Source organism: Physcomitrium patens, chromosome 14 (genome assembly GCF_059467195.1).
Source record: "Physcomitrium patens ecotype Gransden chromosome 14, ASM5946719v1, whole genome shotgun sequence".
In the NCBI taxonomy this organism is placed as follows: domain Eukaryota; kingdom Viridiplantae; phylum Streptophyta; class Bryopsida; order Funariales; family Funariaceae; genus Physcomitrium; species Physcomitrium patens.
In genome coordinates, this window is record NC_143423.1 from 5,412,609 (window position 1) to 5,435,190 (window position 22,582).

Sequence of the window (22,582 nt, forward strand, 5' to 3'; positions counted from 1 at the left end):
CAAATTTATTATTTTTCTACAGAAATTATTATTTTTAATATAATATTAAGTTAATTTATTATTTTTCTACAGAAATTACCAAATTGTTTTTAAAAATCCAACTTATTTACAATGAACACCGTTTTGGCAACATTGAAAAGGATTAATTGAAATTTAAATGCAACCCATTAATTCTCCATATCAATATAGACAAAACATCCTTTGTACCATTCGTTACTGAAAATTATTTGTCACCATCAAAACTGAAGTAAGTTTTACCTTTGCAGCACTTCATGTAACACCCCTTCTACATGATCAATTTTTGCCCAACTTTTCTTTTTAATTTTTATTTTGTTTTTCTGCTTATCTTGTTGGAACATCAAACCAATGTTGGGCTTCGTAGTCTGTAACCCTTCTTGTCATGATTTTTCACAAGTTGCCGGTGAGTATCTGTAACTGCAAATGTATAATACAAACCACTAGTACATCTTACCGCAAGGGTCATAGATCCTTCCAACTGCAAAAGACATGGAGTGTCTGTAATGACACCATTCCATCATATGCCCTCCCACAAATAGTAGAAGCATCACCCTAAAATGAAGAGAGCACGAGATACTGTGGCAGGATTGAAGTATCACGTTGTTAAGAATTTGGGAATATTTCCACGTACTCAGTTATACAAGGAACATTTACATAGCTAGGAGCACTTAGCAGTATCTGGAGTATCCTGGGATTTCAGAGCTTTTCAAGTCAAGACCCTTGAATCCTTACGGAGCTGACAACGTAGGATGGGACATGGTTAAATTACCATGTCCTCATTCATGGCTACCATTATAAAAGTAGTAAAAAATGGTAATGCTTCTGGCTAATATTGGTAACTTAAAATATTTGGCAGAATGCAAGCACGTTGTTAGCTTGAGATGCTCCACCTATGTGAATGGAGCACCAACAGAACGGCTCTCACTTTGTTACAGATAAGCTGGCATCATTCTATTGTTACACGAACAGAGATCAGTTCCTGTGAAACATGCCGCCATTTACCATGAAAGTGATTCTCAGCATCGGCTAATTATGCTGCCTACTGTTGCGTTCAAAGGAGCCAGCTCCAATCTCATTCTTCAAGATGTGGTTGTTCGATTTCCACACTCCATTCTTCAGCGCTTTCGTGAGTGTTGTTTACGAGGTGAGGCTCCAAAAGCTCGCCTTCACCTTCTATGTACTGGTCGGCCTTCACAAAACCAGCCCCATCATCCACATTTAAATCCTCATGTTGATACTCTTTCAAATACTCTGAGTCATGGAAAACTTCTTGTTCCTGGTTACCTACGAGTCCTCCGCTCTGCGAAGTAGACAATGAGACACCGGTAGGCGTTTACTTAAAACTCTAGACTGCTGGGTAACAAAATGCTCTTACAAAGAGTTTATATTCCATGATACAGCGAGAGACTGTTCTTTAAAAGAGAAGCAACTGCCAAGAGCAATACAATACCGGAAACCAAGAGAAGTTCACGCATTTAGACAAGCGCAAGCTTTTTTTAATTCACTGATAATTAATTTGGGCTCCAATTTAGCAACATGATATTTAAACAAGTGTTCACCTCTTCCACGTAGTGACCGTTTTCCATAGAAGAATCTTTGTTCAAATGTAAGTCCTCTACCTCACCAGTCAAGTCACTTAGTTCACCATTGATGTAACTCAGATATTGCGAGGCTGGAAGAAAGTTGGCGCTGTTGACATTCAGAAAAGATGGGATAAACAGCCGTTCCTCCCAAAAGAAAGAAAAATTGTCATAGAGATTGTATACTAGACATATTTGTAGAAGAAGCAATTCCCCCCCTATAATACAAAAAAAAAGTAAAGGCAATTTGTTAACGACATGCAAATGAAATTCCACTCATTCACCCCAAAGAGTAAAAGCAACCTACCTCTGCTCCTTGTTCTTGACTTCCGCATCACAAGCCAATTCCCAATCTGGAAATAAATTGGGATAATCTTGAGGGTCTGCTAATGACTCAGCAGCCCTTTGATTTATCTGCTCACAACCCCAAACACAACCTTCCATAACTCTTCAAAATAAACGAGTCCTTATATGATGAGCCGTGCAGATAAGGGAAAATGCTTATCCAAGTTAGTTTACCTTCTTCAAATCATTTCGCCAGAGACTAACAACATTGCTCACTTCACTCGGCAAGTATGTACGAGCCATAAAGGCAGCCTCCGGTATCCGATTACTGCAGGGCAAAAAGGACAAAAAAATGGTTAGACCTGAAAACAGTTCAATCAAATTACTAAGCTTTACCAAGCTTGCTATACCGTCTTCGGTGTGACGATTGGAATCGAATTATGATTGCATAAGTGGAGTTTGAAACAGGGCACAAGCATGGGTACCTGTCTATCAGTAATTGTACACAATCCTCTATTTTTCGGAGTAAAAAGTGGCTGAGAAAGGCAATGTTTATCTTCCCCTGCTCCTTGGCAGTAGCTGCCAGTTTATCAAGCCCTTGAGCATCTCCAAGGGCTGTATATAGCAGCAAGAAACCGCTCAAATCCTTCGCGTAACCGAAGCATTCTTCCGCAACTTCAAACTGCGCAACCAACGCTCTCAGACTAAGTGGGAGATTTGTGTATCATCAACATATACTCACAAATCAAATCCACAACATAGAAAACGTTGAACTTGAGTTCTCAAACTCTGGAGAAACCACAGGATACGAACTCTCTGTTACTGTATAAATCTAAATATACCAGAACCATACCGATATAAGAGAAGCCCAGATAAACAAGACCAACAACAGACTTATTTCATTTCTACAACTTGCTTCAGATAGTTCTCAGAGCTTTTCCACATCATACCTGTCCAGCTGACATGGCAAGTTCGCCTAGCTGCTTCCATTTGGACTCACTGTGTGACTCTTCGGCTATATCCTGCACAAGCAACTAAACGACTATTTAATGATCTCTTCAATTCTATATTCATTGCAATGTTACCCACTTCTGTCTATCCAAAGAAGTTACAAACTAGATAATAAGGGGTCGTATCTCCAAAATCATCTTAAGTCATCAGGGAACCTGTTGTAGCTGAGATATATTTGTTTACTTTCTCAGCGTAATGCCACCTTGGTGATTTGGATGCATAGTTTAATAGATATAGCCGGTGCACAAAAAACATTTAGAGACTCAAAACAAAGATAAATTTGTGTATATTTCAACATCAGGAAACATGGCATATTGGTCCGAATTGAAACATTTGTTTTCCTGCCGATTTACTGGACGGTTTTGTAAACCGTGGAACCTCGAGAATATTTACATCTCAGTGTACCTGCTAAGCGACACATGAATAAATGGAAATCAAAACTCCACAGCAGGACAGTCACAAGGGAATCAACTTCACCTTAGCAGTATCTAGCTTGCCTAGCTGAATGGCCATATCGAACTTGTAGTCAAGATCAGTTGCAATAGCAAGAGCATCCTCCACCTGACCCCGTGACTCCAGAAATTTCGCAACACTGCCCAGAAAAGATGTATTAGCGCTTTAAAACCAAATTACCTCAAACCACTACTACATAAGTGAGAAAACAGAAAACAATGAAGGGAATAACTCAAATACGCAACTTGCCACCATAAATTCAAAAAATTAAGTTTCAATGGACCTATTCAGATGTTCCTTTGGAATAGTCGGTAAAACTTCCTCTGCTCTTTCCAGATCTCCTCGCAAGACTAGAGTTTTGTACTCTATCAGATTCAGCAAAAGTGTGTAGCTCACGACACTGAAACCAACCACGGCATTCAAGAGTTTAATCCATAAATTACATTGAACCAATCAAATAAGACGTAGTAATTTCTAACTTCATTCTGAGCCCATGAAAGTTGGAACATTTACTTCTGAATATTACTAGAACGGTTGGCCATCTCATGAAACTTAACACATAATTTTGGCCATCGGCCCTCTTCTCCACAGGACTCACTTGAACTCCTTGTCGATGAGGTACACGCGACTCAGATTTGCGAGATACCCAAGTAGATACATCGGACGATCTAAGTGGAACATTGTCGTCACCTGAAATTCCAGGTCCTACAATTAGTAACCACGATCTCATACCAAAACTGGAGTGATTAAGCGTAGAGGAAATAAGCTTGACATGGTAGTCAAAATTGCAGTAGGCCACTGAATTGCACGGGATTAGTTATTGGCGCCACCTATGACTGTCAAGATAATCTCTAATGCCTGACGGTCTGGAATCAATTGATGTAGGTATGTAGTTATTTTGGAGTTCTTTAGCGACCATCTCACCAGAGGGTGGTCTACTAGTTCGAGCAACACAAAGATCACCTTCAAAGAAGCAAATGACATTGTGTCTAAGGTTTACTTGTTTTTCCTTACCTCTCCACCGACACAATAGTTGAGCCTCCATGCCGAATTGTTGTAAATGAAGCAGTCGCCCACCCACAAGCCAGTTCTAATTCGTTCGGAGATTTCGTGTAGGAGTTCGAAGGCGTCTTCCACACCTTGTTCGTCCGTTGGCCTGCCACTGTCAAAGTGCTCTGCAACCACATCCCGCTGAACATAGAAGATTGAGAATCGTAAGTACCTAGCACCGGAAAGATAAATAGTTTCTTATAAATTTTACTTTCAAATACATTGAAACCAAAAACCTACATGTATGTGTAAGAGTTCAACACTAGAGAGCACGCGATTTGCATTCACGTTTCCTATAAAGGAGGAAAGTAAGCCGTGACATGGAGTTCCAACCTGTAAACCCCAAAAATTCTAATATGGACTACGCAATATTTATACACAGTGCTTGCTCTTACATTGTACTTCAGAATATAGAAGGAGCTTTCACTCGCAATCGCAACCAGATCTCCGCTGTCTGACCAGAATACGTTCTGTGACAAGAATAAATTAGCTTACGATGCCTTCCGAAAGATACGGATATTAATAAACAATTTGTTAACACTTGAATTAGTTTGAGCAGAGGGAGACAGAGAGAGTTGATAGACTCCCATTTATTATAATAAATATTAGAAAAGATAGTCCTCAGAAAGAATTATTTAATGACTTTTACCTTCACTACGACATCAATTCTCCGAATTACACGGCCTTCAGCCCAATCATAGAAAGAGACCGAGTCATTAGAACGAACTCCAAGCAAAGTACCACCGTACATTCCCTCAGCTGAAAAAGATGACCGAATACTTTTTCGCTCCTGCAATTCACATCAAGCACCTCTGTAAATGCCTTTAAAGAGCTTTTCAACCGATTAACGTAGAACTGATGATGTCAGAAAGTGACGAAAACCAGCGTATGAGAGGCAGGAAGGTATCCAACACTAAAACATAAGAACTTAGCAACAAGATGATCGATGTCGAAGCATCCATCAACAATAATAAACTATGCACAAAGAACATTTATTTCTCAGAGAAGGCTACCTGAAAAGTTTTGCCAAAGATTTTGATCTTGGAAGTGCTTTCGCGAACTGCATATTCACCATCAGTTGACCAGGCAAAATCTAAGGCAGAACCAAATGATCGATTTCTCCAAGCAAGAGCTGTGTAGATGATGAAGTCACCATCACCACACACTACCACGAACCTGCCATTGGGATTATGTTTGAGGCTCTGCGAAGCACACAAACTAAACTACTTAGCGATCCTAAAACAAGTTGTAAAACTCAAACATAAACCAAATTCAGGGCTTACATTTCAGAACTTTAACAATAAAATAAAATACCTGAGGATACAGATCGCAACTCCCTAGCTCTTTCACAGCCAGAGGCAAGCGTTCTCCATCAGCAAACTGCACAAAAATAAAAATAAAAACATGAAAAAGCTTCAGTTATTTGATATTACTACATGATAGTTCTAAATATAGCTAATGATAACTAACATTGCACAGGAAAGAAAGTATAAAACAAATACAACTAACTTTATTTGAATCTAATTTTTAAACAGGAGTAGGCGCCACCTCGAAATCAGCACCAACTGCCTTGACATTGACAGTCTGTATTTCATTGTGTTTTGCCCATATGATTTTACCACTACCATCCATGCTAGCAACTGGTGCCTCCTTTCCCATTTTAATCATGATAGTTCCTTCATCGTATCCAATTGCCACCCTGCACAATAATAAGACAATCCCATACATATAAATGAATAAACGCAGAATTACACACACACATCAATGAAGGAGTGTGTAACAGGATGTTTTAGGTGAAAAAATTAAATGATATCCTTGTATATGTCTTAAGAATAACTTGTTAAACCGCCTAAAAGATACAATACGTTGAGTTCAAACGTTTTGGTAGAGAACTCGCCTTTTTGAGCCCTTGATGTACCCAATAGTCCATACTCGCTCCAAGCCGTAGTTCAACGTGTTCTCTAGCCTTTAAAAACAAAGGGAAAAAATAAAAAAAATCAATCAACTACTACCAAGCACCTGAACAAGAAAGAAGATTCAACTGTAACCAATAAACGGACACTGTAACTCCCAAACATTTCGACATAAACTTTGTTGACATAGACGGGTGGGCGTGCAAAACGTTACTTCCAGCAGTTGGACGGGAAGGGCACACAGAAAATTAATGGAGTCAAGATAGGTCATACTGCACAACACTGCCGAAAGGCTTATTGTGTGGTGCACGGCATTTTAAAGATACAGAGAACCCATATTCAAATCTGAAAACAACGAAAGTCCACACAATCCAAAAGCTATGGAAGAGAGGAAGAAAGAGGAAACGTATACCTGTACGTAGTTGCATGCCAAATACGAACTGTTCCATCTTCTGAACCAGTAAGGATGATAGGGAGCTCGGGATGAAAACACGCTGCAGATACATTGTGAGAATGGCCCTCTAAAGTCTGCACACAACCCTTGGTTTGGTAATCCCACACCTGCGTCAAAGAATAACATCCGAAAATATTACCAAACCATGAACACGTAGCACCTTAACAACCTGAACAAGTTACCAAATATTTACTCGTCCACACACCGTCAATCTAGTAAAGTGAACTACGAATCTGCTTACGGCTTTAAGGGAACCAAGCACCTACGGTATCAGCAAAACAGATAATAATAAGACACGAATCAACACACCTTGGCTGTTTGATCATCAGATCCTGTGATCAAATGTGGCCGGTCACCGCCGGTGAAATACTCCACGCAATTGACACCTTTCTGATGAGCCTCGAGGGTAAAATTGGGTTCGGGAGAACTCAAGTTCCAAATCTGTTAAAAAGACAGTCCATACAATTAAGCCATCGTTTTGTTCTATTGTCTTGGAAGACAATCTTACATCAGTTGAACTTCGTTGCTTGAATATGGGGTAAAGCTATTAGCATAAGGAACCCTATGATTTTGTAATATTTCAAGACAGCTAATACTGCAGAAAAATAAACGACGGAACCAACTGGTACCTCACCTTCACAGTTCGATCCAAAGAAGCACTTGCAAAGGTGTTGCTGTCTTTGGGATTAAACGTTACTTGCATGACATAATGAGAGTGCCCTTCGAAAATTTGAGTGCAAATCCAACCTTTTTCCCAGTCCCAGAGCTTGATAAGCATATCATCTGAGCATGATAGAACATAAGGTAGCGTGGGATGCACTATCACACACCGAATGTAATCAGTGTGTGCCTCAAACTGTTTCACTTTGTCCATCGTGTTATAGTTATACACTCGGATGAACATGTCATCAGAGCAAGCCACAACCCACTGCTTACGGGGGATAAACTTCGCTGATCGCACTGCAGAAAACAGAACGAGATGAACTCCTCTCAGCACTTTCAAGTGATGGTTTCAAAATAGAGAACAGCTAAACACAGAAAGATGCACTGTGAGTGACGACTGTAATAAAACTCGCGAGTGACTACTACAATGACAGCTGAACCATGGAACGGACGGATAAACATGGTCTCAAACAACGTACCTGGCAGGTCGGTAACCTCGAAAGACTTCACCAGGCTCTGCAAATAAGGATATTAGAATAATGTCAGTCTCAAAATGGAACCAGCCGAGTAACAACAACGATGCGACAATTCCTGCTAACATAAACACCAGGTGTGTATTGGCAGATTATTAACGTTTCAGACGTTAAACATACCGGCGAAATGCTGCTCCATGATCAACGTAAGTACAGCACATGCATGCTCGATATATAAAACTAACCAAAAGTGAAATTGGAACATACATCACAAGCTGGGTATCCAACTCCAATGCCTACGGGGATGGGGAGATGGGCTACCCTGTATCAGCCATGTCTAAGTGTGATTAAAGCATGCACTTTCATGGATGAACCTTTCCAGGTGTGATGCATTCCGTACAGCGAAGAATAAGCATTAGAAGCACGAGGAGGACCTAATACGAAATTGTGCTAGATGGTGAGATACTAATAGAATGTCAATCAACTTCTACTTTAATCTTGTACAAGCATGAACGGATAGGCAAAGTGTCTCTCCAGACTACGCCTGGAGGCTTTTTGAAAGCTTCCTGGCGCTGAACCATCCGAGGTCCTGCAAGTCACTAATCATGCCGGAGGCCCAGGTCGTAAGCCTGAACTATTTCCGGTGCAATTTACCAGTCTAGAATATACAATGTCACGAAAAATATGTGGAAGTCGTGTCATGTGTATACCTGGTTCTGGTAGTTCCAAATATGAAGACTTCCGGTATATAAGCTGGATAATATCCTGCATGACAATCATAAGATTCCTCAATTGCTGAAACATCATGTTCAAGAACCAACCAACATACAACATGGACGCATGTAAGTTCCAAGGCACATCGACAGAACCCGCCATGAGTCCCAGACTGTAGATTCTCAAAGCTTTGCAACATAGTGAAGAAATGCAGATTGCGTCTGACGTCGTTAAAGAGACGTTACCATGGCTCTGTTGGATGAAGATCCACACACTTAACTCGCTCAGACCTTTGCGCGAGTTTCCGCTGAAATAAGAAAATCAGCACTATCAGCACAAAACCTGTGCAGGCATAAAATCACCACTTCACACTCTGCAACACTGCTGATGATGAGAAGAATTCAATTACAAATTCTGTTGTGGCATGTGATAATAACACAAACAACAAATGACCTCAGGTACTGACGACTGAAGTGCCAAAGCCTACCCGACCATGCTAGTACACAGGTAACTCATGAAATAATCTGCGAAAGAGGTAGACATGGGCCTCTCATCACTCTTGGTTGGCGCTACATCGGAGCCAATACTGTGGGAAGTAATATCAAAGAAACAAACTCTAGTGGACAATATCAAAGGAATGAATCATACCTTGATCGCTAAGCGAAGAGGCTGCGAGACAAAGCGAGAGACAATGAAAAATTATCAGAATTAGTCTTGTTCCGATCCAATCGAACAAAATCCAAACGCATAAGTTTTTGCTAGACCCGACAACAATCCACATTCTCATCACTAGTCATCCATGTGTATCCTGCCGTGGACCGTAAAATCAGAGCTCGATTTCAGTTCTGTCGGCAACTTTCAACGACAATACCGATATCATGACAACCGTGGAGTACAATCAAAGCCAGAAATTAGACAGTTTAAAGCCGCCAATGTCGAGAACCTGACCCTCAACTTCAAAACACTTAACTCAAAACTAGGTCAGGGCAGCTGCGATGAATGTCACTAGCGACCAGCAAAGCCTCGAAACAGATAATAAGTGCAATTGCAAGTGAAAAAAGAGACACAAAAAGGCGTAAACCAGCGACGAAAGCACGCCCTGAATTACCCTCGACCTAGTGATCCCTTCGCACTGTCGTAATTTTCATTCTCTCAAGACCCATCAAACATCTCAGACAAAGTATTGAAATGCCGAATTGGACCATGAGATACTACAGATGAACTCGATTGTTTCGATGTGGTGGTGAATGTATAAAGAGAGCATTACCATGGTGCTCGATCGGGGGCGACGCAGTGGTTGAGGCGAACGATCTCCGATACTGCACACCGCAACGCCGCACAGCAAGATCCCGTCGCAGAGCATCGCCAGGACAGGAAAAGGCCTTCTTCGCGGTTCACATCCCAATCGAGATCGTCACTTTTTGGCTCTGACGGTACCAAAAACAAAATGGATTTGGTTTTGGGATCTCGTTCGGCGACGCAATTGAGGTCCTGCTCATGGCGCGTCGATTGAGACCCGATTCGCTCTCCATCCCAACCGCTCAACTCACCCTCTGCCTTACCAGGCATTTTAAGCACTATGATTATTATTATTATTATTATTGTTGTTGTTGTTTCAAAATTTTATTCATAAAATTATTTATATTTATTTTTTATTAAATTAGAGAGAAAATAAACATAAATATAAGTTACTTTATAGTGTATATGATTGAAAATAAGTGCAATTTCGGTGAGTGCAACAAAAAAATTATGTAGGTTTTCAGATGTATTTTACATTTCAAAACTATGTGAAGTATGTATACAATACTAATGACATATATAAAAAGTAATTTATTGGTTGAAATTCGACCTTTCATTTTACTGAGAAGGGGAATATGTTATTCTTCGTACAAACAAGTTTGCTTACAAGTTTTAGAAAAAAAACTGCGTCATTAGAAATCAATTTTGGATGAAAAAATCACACAATACACAAAATAAATGTTAATTGAGTTGTTGAAAATATGAAAAAATAAATAAAAATAAAAATAAATAAAAAATCACAAGGGTTCTAGTTTTGATTGACGTACTGTGCTTGTAGAAAAAAAAGTTTTGTTTTTATAATTTTCAGGAAGAATATGTTATTTAAAGCTTGTATCGAATAAAAATAATAATCCCGATTAATATTGTTTGATGAATATAAAAATTTTAGATATGAAATACTATATATAAAGTACATGATGCTCATTAACATAAACAATTCAGACATGTATTGTGTATATGTTCGTATTATTATGTTTTGAATATTTTATATTAATCACTTGACATTTATAATATTTTTACTCTAAAAAAACGTGATGTCATGTATAATTAGGATATACAAAACTACATATGAATGATATGTAATAGTAAAATAAAATAGAGATTACCCGAAAATTAAATACACAAAAAATCACACACTATTTATAAAAAAATCACACACTATTTATAAAAAGTCCACAATGGAAAAAATATACTGCATGAATATACTTAGAATACTTGAAATTGTTGTGTTGGTGGTGAGAAGAAATATTTTTTCAAAATATTCCTGGTTTTGGAATTTTATATTCACTTGTCATATTACTATTTGCAATGGATGATTTTTTCAAATTTATTAATTTGGAAATAATGAAACTAAAGCAAATTGGCGGTTCTGCATGAACAGTGCCTTTGAATACCAAGAAAGTAACAATTTATGTATTTCAGGCTTGTAAATATATTTTATGACACATATTAGTAGGGGTGAATTTTTTTAAATTAATACCATATTTCTTGATAAATGATGATAATTATTTTTTTTTAATTTATGAATTTTATAAAGGAAAAACGCTTTTGGGATGAAGCTTTTAATATTTTGATTGTATAATGAAAAGGGCGTATAAAAATTATCACATGTTATTATTGTAAAAAATATAGTTGTAAGTGATGAATGTAAAACTCACTTGTGTACGTTTTTAAAAAATGGTGCGTTCTTGCATCGTTGAGTTTATATACTACTTTTTTTTTTCACAATTTAAAAGTTTGACTTTAAATGAATCAAAGGTGACAAGTGTACTGTTACGATGCCATAAAAACCATCATTGTTACAATAATTTGAAACGAATTCATGGAAACAACTTAACTCTCTACATTCTCTCGAAAACCTTCGAAGTTTTGTTTCAAAAATTAAAAATTGGCTTGCTCACAACATGTTGAATTACTGAATCATATAGATAGAAACATTGTTATGGTTTGAGGGCCAAGTTTTGAATTCTAAACTGGAGGATACGAGTGGCTTTTTTTTATCAGGATGCGGAGAAAGGGGTGGCGGGGTCATGGGAGATGTATGCAAGATCTGAATTGATGCAGTAATAGGGGTCCTTTAGCAGGGGGGGGTGTGGGGTCATGGCGCATCGGGCCCCTCGGCCCATCCCCCCCGCTGGCGGGATATCGGACGCTGCTCATTCATATGCGTTGCTTGCTCAAATCTGCTCTGCTCAGCGTTGCATTCTGTGCTCTCCCGCGTCGCAGCAGCTCACGGTCCCATGTCGTCGTCTCCATTTAGCGGGCGGATTCTTCCTGCTTCCTGCCCCACTCGTTGCAGTCCTCGGTGATTCTCATCCCTCCGGTTTTGGATTTGGACTCCGGTTCTTCTGCTTCCACGTCTGGATTTAGAGTCGATGGAGTTGAGCTGTCGGCGACAGCAAGACAATTGCTGGCCTTGGTTTCGGATACAGTGAAGGTAATCCGTCTTTGAAAGAAAGAAGATACTTAGGAAGCGGCAGGCAGTGGAAATGGTTGTGATGAAGAGGAAAATGAAGGCGACGGTGTTGATGCTCTGTGGAGGAGGTGGAATGGTTGTGTAGTGGGTTTTTGGGGGTCCTTCTCTTTCTTTTCCTCGTTCTTGTTGAAGTTTTTCTCAGCAATCGATTTGAGAGGACTGGATATCGGTTTCCCCGAGGAATTAGATATAGGTGTGGCGCAGAGGAGATTTGGATGCCGATTCATCTTTTCAGATCGAGGAAAAGATTGAGAAAGATAACTGACATTTATTTCGTTTTGGATTCTACGCCTGGGACCTTGGAGAGTTTTCCTTGAATGCTATCGATTTCGTACATAAGCGAATTTTAGTTTTTTTCCTGTATTCAAGAGAGGAGGATTTGGTGAGCTAAATTTGCAACTCCGTGCAATCGCGTACCTGGATTACGATGGAACAGTGCTTCATTTTGCATGCTTCAAATGTTTAAATGGCCTGAAGAGTGATTGTAGAATCGCTAGGGAGCTGGGGGGTCATCGGAGTAAATATAGACATGGAGTCATTACAGGCACAAGTGGTGCAGGCTGTTCGCATACTAAATCATGACACACAATCAGTTAACCGGGTTGCCGCAAATCAATGGCTGGTGCAATTTCAAAACTCGGATGCCGCTTGGGAAGTGGCCACTTCTATTATGAGTATGGATTCTTCTCCAACGATCGATTTAGAGGTCGAGCTCTTTGCTGGCCAGGTTCTTAAACGGAAGGTATGTGTTCAGTTTTACTCTTCTTTTTTTCCTTTTTCTACTTTGTCCGAGATGTGCTACATAACAAATACACACTATTGACAAGAATTTGATCTGTGTTGAGTTAAGCGTGCCTGCATGTTTCTCCTGCTGTGAACATTGATGGTGTCCAGAAACATGCTTCAATTCTGCTTCATTTCGGAAAATAGACTCCATTGGGAAGTTCTTGACAATGTGCATTACATAAACGTTTAGATGTTTAATGGATTGATAGTGAATGCGACTTGCTCTCTTAACTACTCGATTTAACTACTGCACGGACTAAGATGAACTAGAGCAATTAGTTTCAAACTTACTTCTCTGATACTGTTGGGGAGGAGATTTTGGACTTGGAGATTGGGGTAGGTTAACAATGTGGAGTTCTTTAATGTACTTGACGTGTTTGATAGTGGTGCTAGATTCCTGGTGTGAGTATCAGTTCGGGCTACAACACACACTTAATATTGCCGCTTGCACTTGCAAATGATTTTTATTCTTCACAGATACAATGCGATGTTGGAAAGCTATCCCTAGATGGGAGGGCTGCTTTGCAAAAAGCATTGCTCATGTCTGCTAAGAAATTTAGCAATGGGCCTTCTCAGGTGTGTATTCTTTGCTTTAAATTATTTTACAATTGAAAAGGTGAATCATTCGAGCGATAGTTCATAAATTAGCGACTATTGTTACACCTCTTTCTAAAGTTTGTGTCTATTTGTCTTACTCTGATCATATTATGTACGATGCAAGGCGTAAAGTTGCACTTCGGTGCAGTTTTTTGTCTTTCTGCTTTCTCGTTTGGTGCTCGCTTAGTTCTACCGAGAACATCAAGACTGTGTACAGAAAGAGATTAGACAGGGGATAAGACTTCAATTGTGTTTTGCTGTGAGCAGCTTTTGACCCAGATATGTGTCGCCCTATCAGCCTTGGTTCTACGTGCAGCTGAGGTGAGGAAACCAGTTGAACGGTTATTTGCAAGCCTGAACGAACTGCAGGGTCAAGGCACTGGTAGCAATGCAGTATTGGAGCTTCTCACCGTCCTACCTGAGGAGGTTGTCGACGATCAATCCTTGCTTTCTAGTGTGGAGTTTGGTCGAAGGTCGCAGTTTTCCAGAGAGGTAAGTATATCTGAATCGTCAGTCCCTTGATTGTTAGAATTAGGCCCTTAATAAGATATATGGTTGCTCAGGCTTGTTCCTTCTGATGTTGAATGGTAATCGTTTTCATGGCATAACTACGAGTGCTTATTTTTCCTATTTTCTTCTTCTCCTTCTCTCTCTCTCTCTTTCACACACACATACATATACACACACTCTCTCTCTCTCTCACACACACACACACAGAGAGTGTAAGCAAACTTCATGGTTGCTGCCTTACAAATGCTTTACTTCTCCTTTATTTAAATTGCCAGATTCTATCTCACACAGGCGCGGTGCTTGAGTTTCTTCTTCAGCAAAGCATTAGTGACGGCTTAGATAAGCACAATAGGCGGTCCAAGGTCCTCCGTTGCCTCCTTAGTTGGGTAGGAGTTTCTGTTCCTTACCCCTCTGTTTCCTTTGGCTTATCCAGCAAGTGTATTTAGGTGATAAATCTGTGATTGATCTTGTGCTTATTTTGATTTTGATTCTAATGCAGGTGCGACTCGGATGCTTCTTAGAAATCCCTCAAAGTGCCATACCTAGTCATCCACTTTTGGGGTTTGTTTACAGTTCCTTGCAGGTAGTGATTGCCTCATATATTATTCTCGGTTCTTTCTTAGAGGTCAATTTTTTTTCTTCTAGTTTTGCCTTCCTGAGGAAGCATGATTGCCGATAACATGTCAGAAGTTAATTGTTTGTGTAAGAATAGATAAGCAACTTTTAGGGAAGTGCATTTCGCACAATTCGGCGCAGGATATTGCTTGTAAAGTTTTTACATATCGACTATTGTTCCAGGATCCAGGCTCATTTGAATTGGCTGTGGAGGTGCTAACAGAACTTGTCAGTCGTCACGAGGTAAGTTTCTGTGTCAAAAGAGAATCTCAGTGTTAAACGAACTTGTAATTGGTATAACATTTTTTGGGGATATTTCCCATTAAGATTTTCATTATGGATGAGGTTCAATTGACTTAGGTCACCTCCTCACTTGTACTCTGTTGACTAGGTTGGCTGCTGCTAAGTATGTTTCCCTTCCTCTCCTTCAAGTGCAGGGTTTGCCTCAGGTTTTACTTCCACGGATGCTTGATGTGAAGGATGGACTTTTAATGCCAGCTCTTGCTGCTGGCGAAGAAAATGTCATTAGGGGTGTCGCTACTCTTATTGCAGAGCTGGGCCAGGCGGTACAAAACCGTACACTGCCTTTTCTTGCTGTCTATCAATTTATCATTACTTTCTTGAGTGACGATTTTTTCACTAGCATTGTAAGTTGGATACGTATCCAACTGTCAGAATAGCTCTTGTTTGTAAAAAATTACGTGTTTAACTGTCACGAAGTTACCTTTTTATTTCTTCAGAAAACAATGTAGGAATTACTGTATCATAATGAGATTTACTGCTCTGTAGTCTCGGTAAGCAACGACGATTTTTAATCTCCAGGCTCCAGCGTTGGTTGCGCAAGGCAGCAGAGAAGCTTTGGATCTGGCGGAATCACTTTTACGGTGTGTTGGCTAACTTATTTATTATCTCTCTCTATAACGAGGTTGCATAAGACCAGGTTTATTGCATTAATGCCTAGTTTTGATGATACCCAGTCTCTTTTAATTCTAGCACCTTTATTAATTCCAACAGACAATAGAATTGTGTGGCTACTGCTATTGTCATGAATATAATGGTTATTGTCCAGACCTGCCGTGTACTTGCGTTTTTTAATTTGTTGGGTTGGCATCTTTGTACATCTAGATGTGTCTCTTTTCCAAGTTGTGACTGGGAAATTGCGGAATCTACTCTTCAGTTCTGGTCAGTTGCTTTTTTCTTGTTCCTACAACATTCTTTCTGCTGAGCAATGTTTTTGGTTGCTTTTAAGATTTGATAACGGGACAGTTTATCAATATGTCTTTAATCTTTAGCCATTTACTATTGACAAAAATTAACGGATGATAAGATACTGTACGATATTTTTCATGCAAATTCTGACATTGGCATGGGACATGTTTGCTCGTGAAGGTGCACACTTGCTGAATATTTAGTTTCTTGTGAAGATACTTCTGCAGCACTTCCAACGTTTATACCTGTGTACAGTGCCCTTCTGGAGGCCTTAATCGTAAGGGCTCAGGTGAGAAGAGATGTGAACAAATTTTCTGTTTCTGTGCATTCTTGTGAATATTTAAGCTTGTTTCTGTTGCTGCGCATTCTCTGGCCATGAACATTGAACTCGCGCGACAAAGCTTCTGGCTATGTCAATAGTCTCATACACTGCATCTAAGACGTATCGTTTTCTTCTTTAGGTGCCAGATCAGATTGAAGAGGGTAGTTTTGCTGAAGATGATCTTGATGGTGTTAGTGGACTTCCAGGTGGACTTGCTCTATTTCGGAAAAATTTGGACGAACCTCTTGTCGATGTTTGCCGCTTGTTGGGGCCAAAGCAATTCCTTGCATCGGTGTGTGAATCAAATTTTCTCTGTTCTCTACTAACTGGTATGTTGTAGCAATATATTAAAATTAAGTTGAAGTCTGTGAAGTGATCAGCTGCCCCTCTACGCTTTAGCCGATGTTAGCCTGTTCCTCTTCGGTGCCTAAAGTGGGCTTCAATATGATTACACTTCTACAGATTGTTGGACCTCGTCCACAAGGAGTTTTGAAGAGATCTTTTGACAGTGAAAGGTGATCCTTTGGTGGCAGTTACTTAGTGGAGCTGAGGCATGGTCTCAATTTGAGACGCCAGTACCGTGGCGATCAGTGGAGGCTCGTCTCTTTGCATTGCATACGGTGTACCTTCGACAAACTCTTGGTTTATAACAATTCACTGAAAGTTATCTTTAGAAACTTGTAATGTCTAGTATGTGATTGTTTTCTTATTTTAATAGGTTTATTGACGTGGTTGCTTCATGACACATGATCTGTCATTGATTCGCAGGCTTCGGAGGTGGTCCTGTCAGAAAGGCAGATTTTAGACATTACTCCTGTATTGCACCTAATTGTTGTTCTTCCGTCAAGGTCTTCCCAGATTGATCGAACCTTGTTTCACTTGGTACGTCATTTAAAACCATATTGAGATTGTTTCCTCAGTTTGATTTTTGCTCAAGGTTTTGAGTGGTAGATAAAGCCTGACTTCCATAGTTGTTTGTGGCCACCTTATCTTTTGATTAAGCGATTATTTGTGCATCTGAGCAAGTCATATGCTTTTCTGGAATCATATGTCTCGGGTATGCTTATTCAACGATTTTAAATTTGTTAGTTTTTTTGGAGCTTTATTTCCACGTATTAAGTCTGTACGAGTGGCTGTTTATTTGAGAGAATCACCGTTACTGAATTTGATGACCTTCTGGTGCAACGTCGTTCAGATCCAGAAGTCAGCTGCTGAAGTTGTTGCATCGTATTCTGGGTGGTTACATAATTTTCCTTCTTTTGTCACCCCGTTACTGTAAGTAGCTCAGCACAAATCATTACATTAATTGAACTTATGCATTTGCTTTCAATTGCATTATCCACTGGCTATGATTGTAGCCCTCGAAATTGACAATTGATCCACTTAGCAGCAAATCAAGTTCTCGAGCTGCAGCAAGAATCTGGTTTAGAGAATTATGGTTCTCGTAGACAGTCGGGACTTGTATTCCAACACACTGGTCTTTGTGTTGTATAAACATTCAGTCACATGCATTCCCTTTTCTGACATGTTTATGTGCACCATTTGCAGTGCATTCTTGGCTAGCGGTTTAACAGTTCCAGTAGCAGTTAGTTCTTGTGCTGCTGCCTTGCGGAAAGTATGTGAAGATTCCCCAAACCTTTCACATGAATCGACCTCCATTGCAGGTCTTTTGCGGATTGGCGAGGTATTTTATTTTATACTTTGTGGGTTTGTTTTGAATTTAACAAAATTCTAAGATATGGTTCAAGGAAAAGTAAATGATTTGCATAGATTGTTTCAAAAACTTACAATTCAATTTCAAGTCGCACGTGTGTGTTTGTTTGATATGTGTATATAAGTATTATTTGTTTCCACTACTGTTCTTTTTTGAGCTGCCAAAGCAATGTGGTTGCCGGTGGAAACGGCATTTTGACGTGATCCACGTTTTGGGAACAAGATAGTCTCCTGTTTTGTTTCGCAATTGTTTTAAACTCTGTGGTTGATTTCAACATTTGTCCGTCGTCATTTCAGGAGCTGCATGCTCTTCCATTGACTCTTGAAGAAGAGGAAGATGTGATGTGTGCAATCGGTCGTGTGCTTTCCTCGCTTACAAGTGTCGCTGATTTGAATGCTGCTCTAGAGCACTTGTTGAAACCCAGCCATGTTGCAATTGAGACACTGGTATGCTCTGATTCCAAAGGTTGTAATACTTTGCATGTTTATTCATCATCGTCTTTTGCTTCCGTAACAACGGAATAGAAGATATATTTTGTATTTTTTTGAAGTTACTGTATAATTTGGAGTACATGAATTTTTATTTTGTTCTTTTTTCTTATTGAACAGTTTGTTGAATATAACGCTTTGACCGCTTTGATATGGGGCTATTGGAATGAATTTGTGTAGCTGAGTACAGACAGTGATAATTCACTTAGACATCATTCAAAAGCCTACTGGACTGTTTTACAAGCTGGCATCCGGGCAGTTCATAGGTAAAGAAATGACCTGGAACAATCTGTTTCTACTGTTTTTTTCAGAATGGCTCCCAGTCTGAACTTGATGCTTTCTAAACTTGAATTTAATTATGATGTCCTACTTATCCACTAGGGACTCATGTCTGCCTTTTTCTACAGGATAGGGGTTCTCTTTGGTCAGTTGACAGGGGCTTTTTCAACAAAAGACAATGGCGATGAGCCGGTTTTGAGAATTATAGCGCATTTCTGGCCTTTATTTGAGCGACTACTTACTTCACGCCACATGGAGGACTCTAGTTTGGCTTCTGCAACTTGCAAGTCTCTGTCACAGGCTATTCAAGCATCAGGTTACTTCGGTTTGTGTGTGGGTAGTTAAATATTGTGTTTGATTTTCATTTCGGCTGTTTATTTGCTCTCCAATAATGAAAAATATGAGGCCATTCATCCTGATTTCACGCTGACCCTTTTAATCAGTTTTCGGCTGGAAATGTAGGACGGCTGTTTTACTCTTTGCTTCCTAGTATCATGGCAGCCATGTCCAATGGTTTTTTATCATTCCAACCGCATGTGTGCTTCTTAAAAACAGGTGCAGCTATGTTTGTGATTTGTTTTTTCTCATTCAACTCATTAGATCTCTAGTAGGAGTTCTATCATTCGGTCTCATGTTCAATTTGAGATTAACATGCTACGAACTACGGACTATTACAGCTCATATGTGGTATTGGTGCTTTTTCACCTTTTACTTAGTTCTGGTGACTATTATAGTTACATCCTCTTGGAACGCATGTGGCAAAACTACAGCTGGAATAGCCGTGGAGGAGTTCGGTCAGGAGAAAGAACACGGGGCTCTTATTGTGGAAACGCTGATGGTCTTGACATCCTCAGAAGCCATGGCTGCAATGACTACGTCGTATTCATGCGATCAGGAACCGGAGCTTGCTGAAGTTTACTTTGGTTTGATGTCCACTTTTGTGCACAGCTGCCCCCATGTAATGAACTTACATAGATCACTTTCGTCTAGTCCAAAAATAGTCATATCTACGTTTGCATTGTGTCGAACCTTCGCAGCCGGGATATTTTACCTTTTAATCAATACAGGATTGTATTGGCTGATTCGTAGACGGAACTCTTCGTGTTCTGAATCATGAATACAGTTATTAGTCGTAAAGAGCTGATTGGACGTCTGGTTAGATTTATTTGTTGAACCATGATTGTGTGGATACAGGAAGTTGTAGCAGCTGCGGATACTCTCCTGGAAATTTCGTTCAACCGTGCATCTATCTGCTGTACAGCTATGCATCGAGGGGCAGCCTTGGCTGCTATGTCCTACATGTCCAGTGCGTTCCTGTGAATTGGAGGCTGTTTGTTCGTTTGTTTGGAGCTGAAATATTCGATTACTAAACCCATTTAAAGGAATTATGTATTTGATAAGAGCTTGTGCCTTCGTCTCATGTGTTAAGAAAATCAGAACCTAATCAATTCTTTTGTCTTGGAACAGACTTCTTAGAAGTTGTGTTGTCAGCATTTACAGCTCCCAGAAGTGTTTCTTTGGATGGATCTTTTTTGGGTGCTGCTGCAAGAGTTTGTCTACAATGTGGGGAAAATGTTGTGTCAGGCATGATGTATGCCTTGCTAGGGGTTTCCGCCATCACCAGGGTAAGTCACAGTGTGCCTTGTGTTTTATTATGAATTCATCGTAGAGACAGATTGTTAGTTTCCGACGAGATCAGTAAAGCTATGTTTGTTTAACATGATTGTTTGTATGCAGGTTAACAAGGCAACTATAATACTTCAGCAACTATCTGCTTTATGCTATTTCAGCGCGAACGTGGACAGCCATTTTCCTCTAAATTTTTCAACTTTACAAGGCTGGCTCGTTTCTGCGGTTAGTGTTACTCCTACTTATTTTTTATTTACCATCACTGACCCAAACTGCTCTGTGCACGCCAGTGGACAAGAACACCATCAATTGCTGCTACATTGTTATTCTTGGGTTATGCTTTACTCGAGCTATATTCCACTCTACCCATATCCTGTCTGAACAGGTTAGTTTGTCATCTTTGTAACGGTGTTGTTAATGAGTGAATCCGAGAAAGTAGAAATTTTCAGCTTGTAGCGCCTTTGTATTTCTAGTAATTTCAGATGGCCATTGATTCCAATTACCTTTCACGAAAGTGTGTTTTGCTGTGCTCTAATATGCACTAATCACCTTGTTCTGCAATCCAGGTCCAAGGTCTACCACCTGAGTACTTAAAGCCCGGGGAAGTTGAGACATTGATTCCCATATGGCTTAAAGCTATGGAGGCTGCAGCTGGTGATGTGTACAGGTCTAAGGCGTCAATGAATAGTGGAGGTCGGGCAAGTGGTGGAGGTTATCTTCAGGGAGCTGGTGGCCGCATGCTGAAACGCTTACTTCGGGAATTTGCGGATACTCACCGATTTACTGCACCATCATATGGACCCAGCTGATCCTCGGATATCCGAATCCACAATATCTGCAACAGCATGAGCAAGCTGGACAATGTGCACAACCAAGATCCAGTTTTGGGGGATCAAGCGTACTCTTTCACCGGATCCAGAACATACCCAAAGCGCAGTTATGCGATGTTTTCATCCCTTGGACTGTTACAGGACTTTCTGGAACCCACTTCATGCAAGTCAAGCAGATTATTCCTGCTGTGTTCATCCTCTATAGTTGTTCAGATGGAATTTTCGTGCACGATCCTATGCCAGAACAGCAAGCTATCAAACGAAATTCTTAAGTGTGACAATCTTGTGACATAGTGGGGGAATTACTACTTAAATGCCAACTAACGGTGTGATGAGTACCACCTAGAGTAGCATCAAGGCCACTTCTGGAAAGTGTCTTCAGATCTTCAACTTAGAATTGCTACGGATTGTGATCTTAGCATTAGTAGCAACCGCTTACTAATTCAGCTATTCAAAGATCAATCTCATGTTCTTCCAATTGATCCATATATCTGTCTCAGTGTCGTGGAAGCGTGGAGCACAGAAAATCTGCTTAGTGGCAAACTCAAACATTTGGAAGAGGGAGGAAGTTCTTGGAACTACCGACATAGAAGAAGCAAATGGGTGATCGCGACCATGCATGCCCAAGGATTCAATACACAACCAATTGTAAGGCACAGATTGATGTTGACAAAACCCAAGGCAGTTTTGAAAACGGTGGCTGGATTTTGAATGGGTCTTCAATTTCAATAAAACATTGAAATTCAGAAATCAAGAATTGGAATGAGATTGGAAAAACGTGGCTGAAGATGATTGCTTTTTTGTACGTTGAATTCTTGAAATCCATTAAATAAAAAATGGAATAAGCTTATGTGGTTAGATATAAAGAGTGTTCCTTCCAATTCTTCCTTACCAACATACACATGTCTTGGCAAAGTCCAGCAACATTATATAAAATTGGTTTTCATTGGATTGAGAAGATTTTTTATGATATGAATCATAATCAAAGGATATGGAGTGTACTTTTTTAGTTAGATGTTTTTGGAATTACACTCAATTTTTATATTTGAAATATTATGAAAATATGATAGAAAATAGAGTTTAATGCTCTAAAACTAAAAACTGGATAGGTCTCTGTAATACAACAAATGATTACATTCCTACTATAGTCTTCTAATTTCAATATTAATATCTAAAAGTAAGAAAAAACACATGCTTTATACTAAAAAAACCTA

The 22,582-nt window shown here is 39.7% G+C and overlaps 2 protein-coding genes across 9 annotated transcripts; one reads left to right on the forward strand and one right to left on the reverse strand.

Annotated features, from left to right (window-relative positions):
• Nucleotides 1–618: 618 nt before the first annotated feature.
• On the reverse strand, nt 619–10,019 carry LOC112291823 (coatomer subunit beta'-1). Of its 5 annotated transcripts, none has more exons than XM_073538804.2 (24): nt 9,882–10,019; nt 9,263–9,283; nt 8,860–8,921; nt 8,611–8,665; nt 7,907–7,943; nt 7,399–7,724; nt 7,074–7,205; nt 6,723–6,871; nt 6,295–6,363; nt 5,946–6,096; nt 5,712–5,777; nt 5,411–5,599; nt 5,047–5,187; nt 4,793–4,867; nt 4,362–4,538; nt 3,946–4,037; nt 3,631–3,747; nt 3,372–3,486; nt 2,834–2,905; nt 2,369–2,565; nt 2,118–2,211; nt 1,906–2,012; nt 1,638–1,707; nt 619–1,207 (listed from the first exon to the last, which is right to left on the reverse strand). In XM_073538804.2, the coding sequence occupies exons 1-24, from the start codon at nt 9,975–9,977 to the stop codon at nt 1,091–1,093; spliced, it is 2,727 nt and encodes a 908-aa protein (XP_073394905.1). In that variant the 5' UTR covers nt 9,978–10,019; the 3' UTR covers nt 619–1,090. The 5 variants fall into 5 exon arrangements, with proteins under 5 accessions (XP_073394905.1, XP_073394903.1, XP_073394904.1 ...); XM_073538802.2 differs by having other exon boundaries at nt 619–1,318; XM_073538803.2 differs by having other exon boundaries at nt 1,578–1,707.
• A 2,096-nt stretch (nt 10,020–12,115) lies between these two features.
• On the forward strand, nt 12,116–22,118 carry LOC112290956 (uncharacterized). Of its 4 annotated transcripts, none has more exons than XM_024537842.3 (24): nt 12,116–13,131; nt 13,653–13,751; nt 14,040–14,264; nt 14,558–14,668; nt 14,782–14,865; nt 15,081–15,140; nt 15,335–15,463; nt 15,720–15,781; nt 16,023–16,079; nt 16,287–16,395; nt 16,568–16,720; nt 16,962–17,048; nt 17,197–17,310; nt 17,624–17,703; nt 17,977–18,112; nt 18,439–18,588; nt 18,811–18,896; nt 19,038–19,225; nt 19,372–19,464; nt 19,680–19,867; nt 20,104–20,215; nt 20,377–20,534; nt 20,647–20,763; nt 21,105–22,118. In XM_024537842.3, the coding sequence occupies exons 1-24, from the start codon at nt 12,919–12,921 to the stop codon at nt 21,345–21,347; spliced, it is 3,054 nt and encodes a 1,017-aa protein (XP_024393610.1). In that variant the 5' UTR covers nt 12,116–12,918; the 3' UTR covers nt 21,348–22,118. The 4 variants fall into 4 exon arrangements, with proteins under 4 accessions (XP_024393610.1, XP_090111820.1, XP_024393613.1 ...); XM_090255694.1 differs by having other exon boundaries at nt 20,647–20,923; nt 21,105–21,242; XM_024537845.3 differs by having other exon boundaries at nt 12,773–13,131; nt 16,334–16,395; nt 16,635–16,720.
• The last annotated feature ends 464 nt before the right edge of the window (nt 22,119–22,582 follow it).

Bases quoted from the DNA above. Each gene is read 5' to 3' on its own strand.
- LOC112290956 (XM_024537842.3), top strand. From the start codon at position 12,919: ATGGAGTCATTACAGGCACAAGTGGTGCAGGCTGTTCGCATACTAAAT. The intron at 14,265-14,557 runs GTAAGTATATCT...TTAAATTGCCAG, and splicing joins GGTCGCAGTTTTCCAGAGAG to ATTCTATCTCACACAGGCGC. The intron at 20,764-21,104 runs GTTAGTGTTACT...TCTGCAATCCAG, and splicing joins AAGGCTGGCTCGTTTCTGCG to GTCCAAGGTCTACCACCTGA.
- LOC112291823 (XM_073538801.2), bottom strand. From the start codon at position 9,977: ATGCTCTGCGACGGGATCTTGCTGTGCGGCGTTGCGGTGTGCAGTATC. The intron at 2,212-2,368 runs GTACCCATGCTT...TTTGCCCTGCAG, and splicing joins GTACAATTACTGATAGACAG to TAATCGGATACCGGAGGCTG. The intron at 1,708-1,905 runs GTAGGTTGCTTT...GAATGTCAACAG, and splicing joins GTCAAGAACAAGGAGCAGAG to CGCCAACTTTCTTCCAGCCT.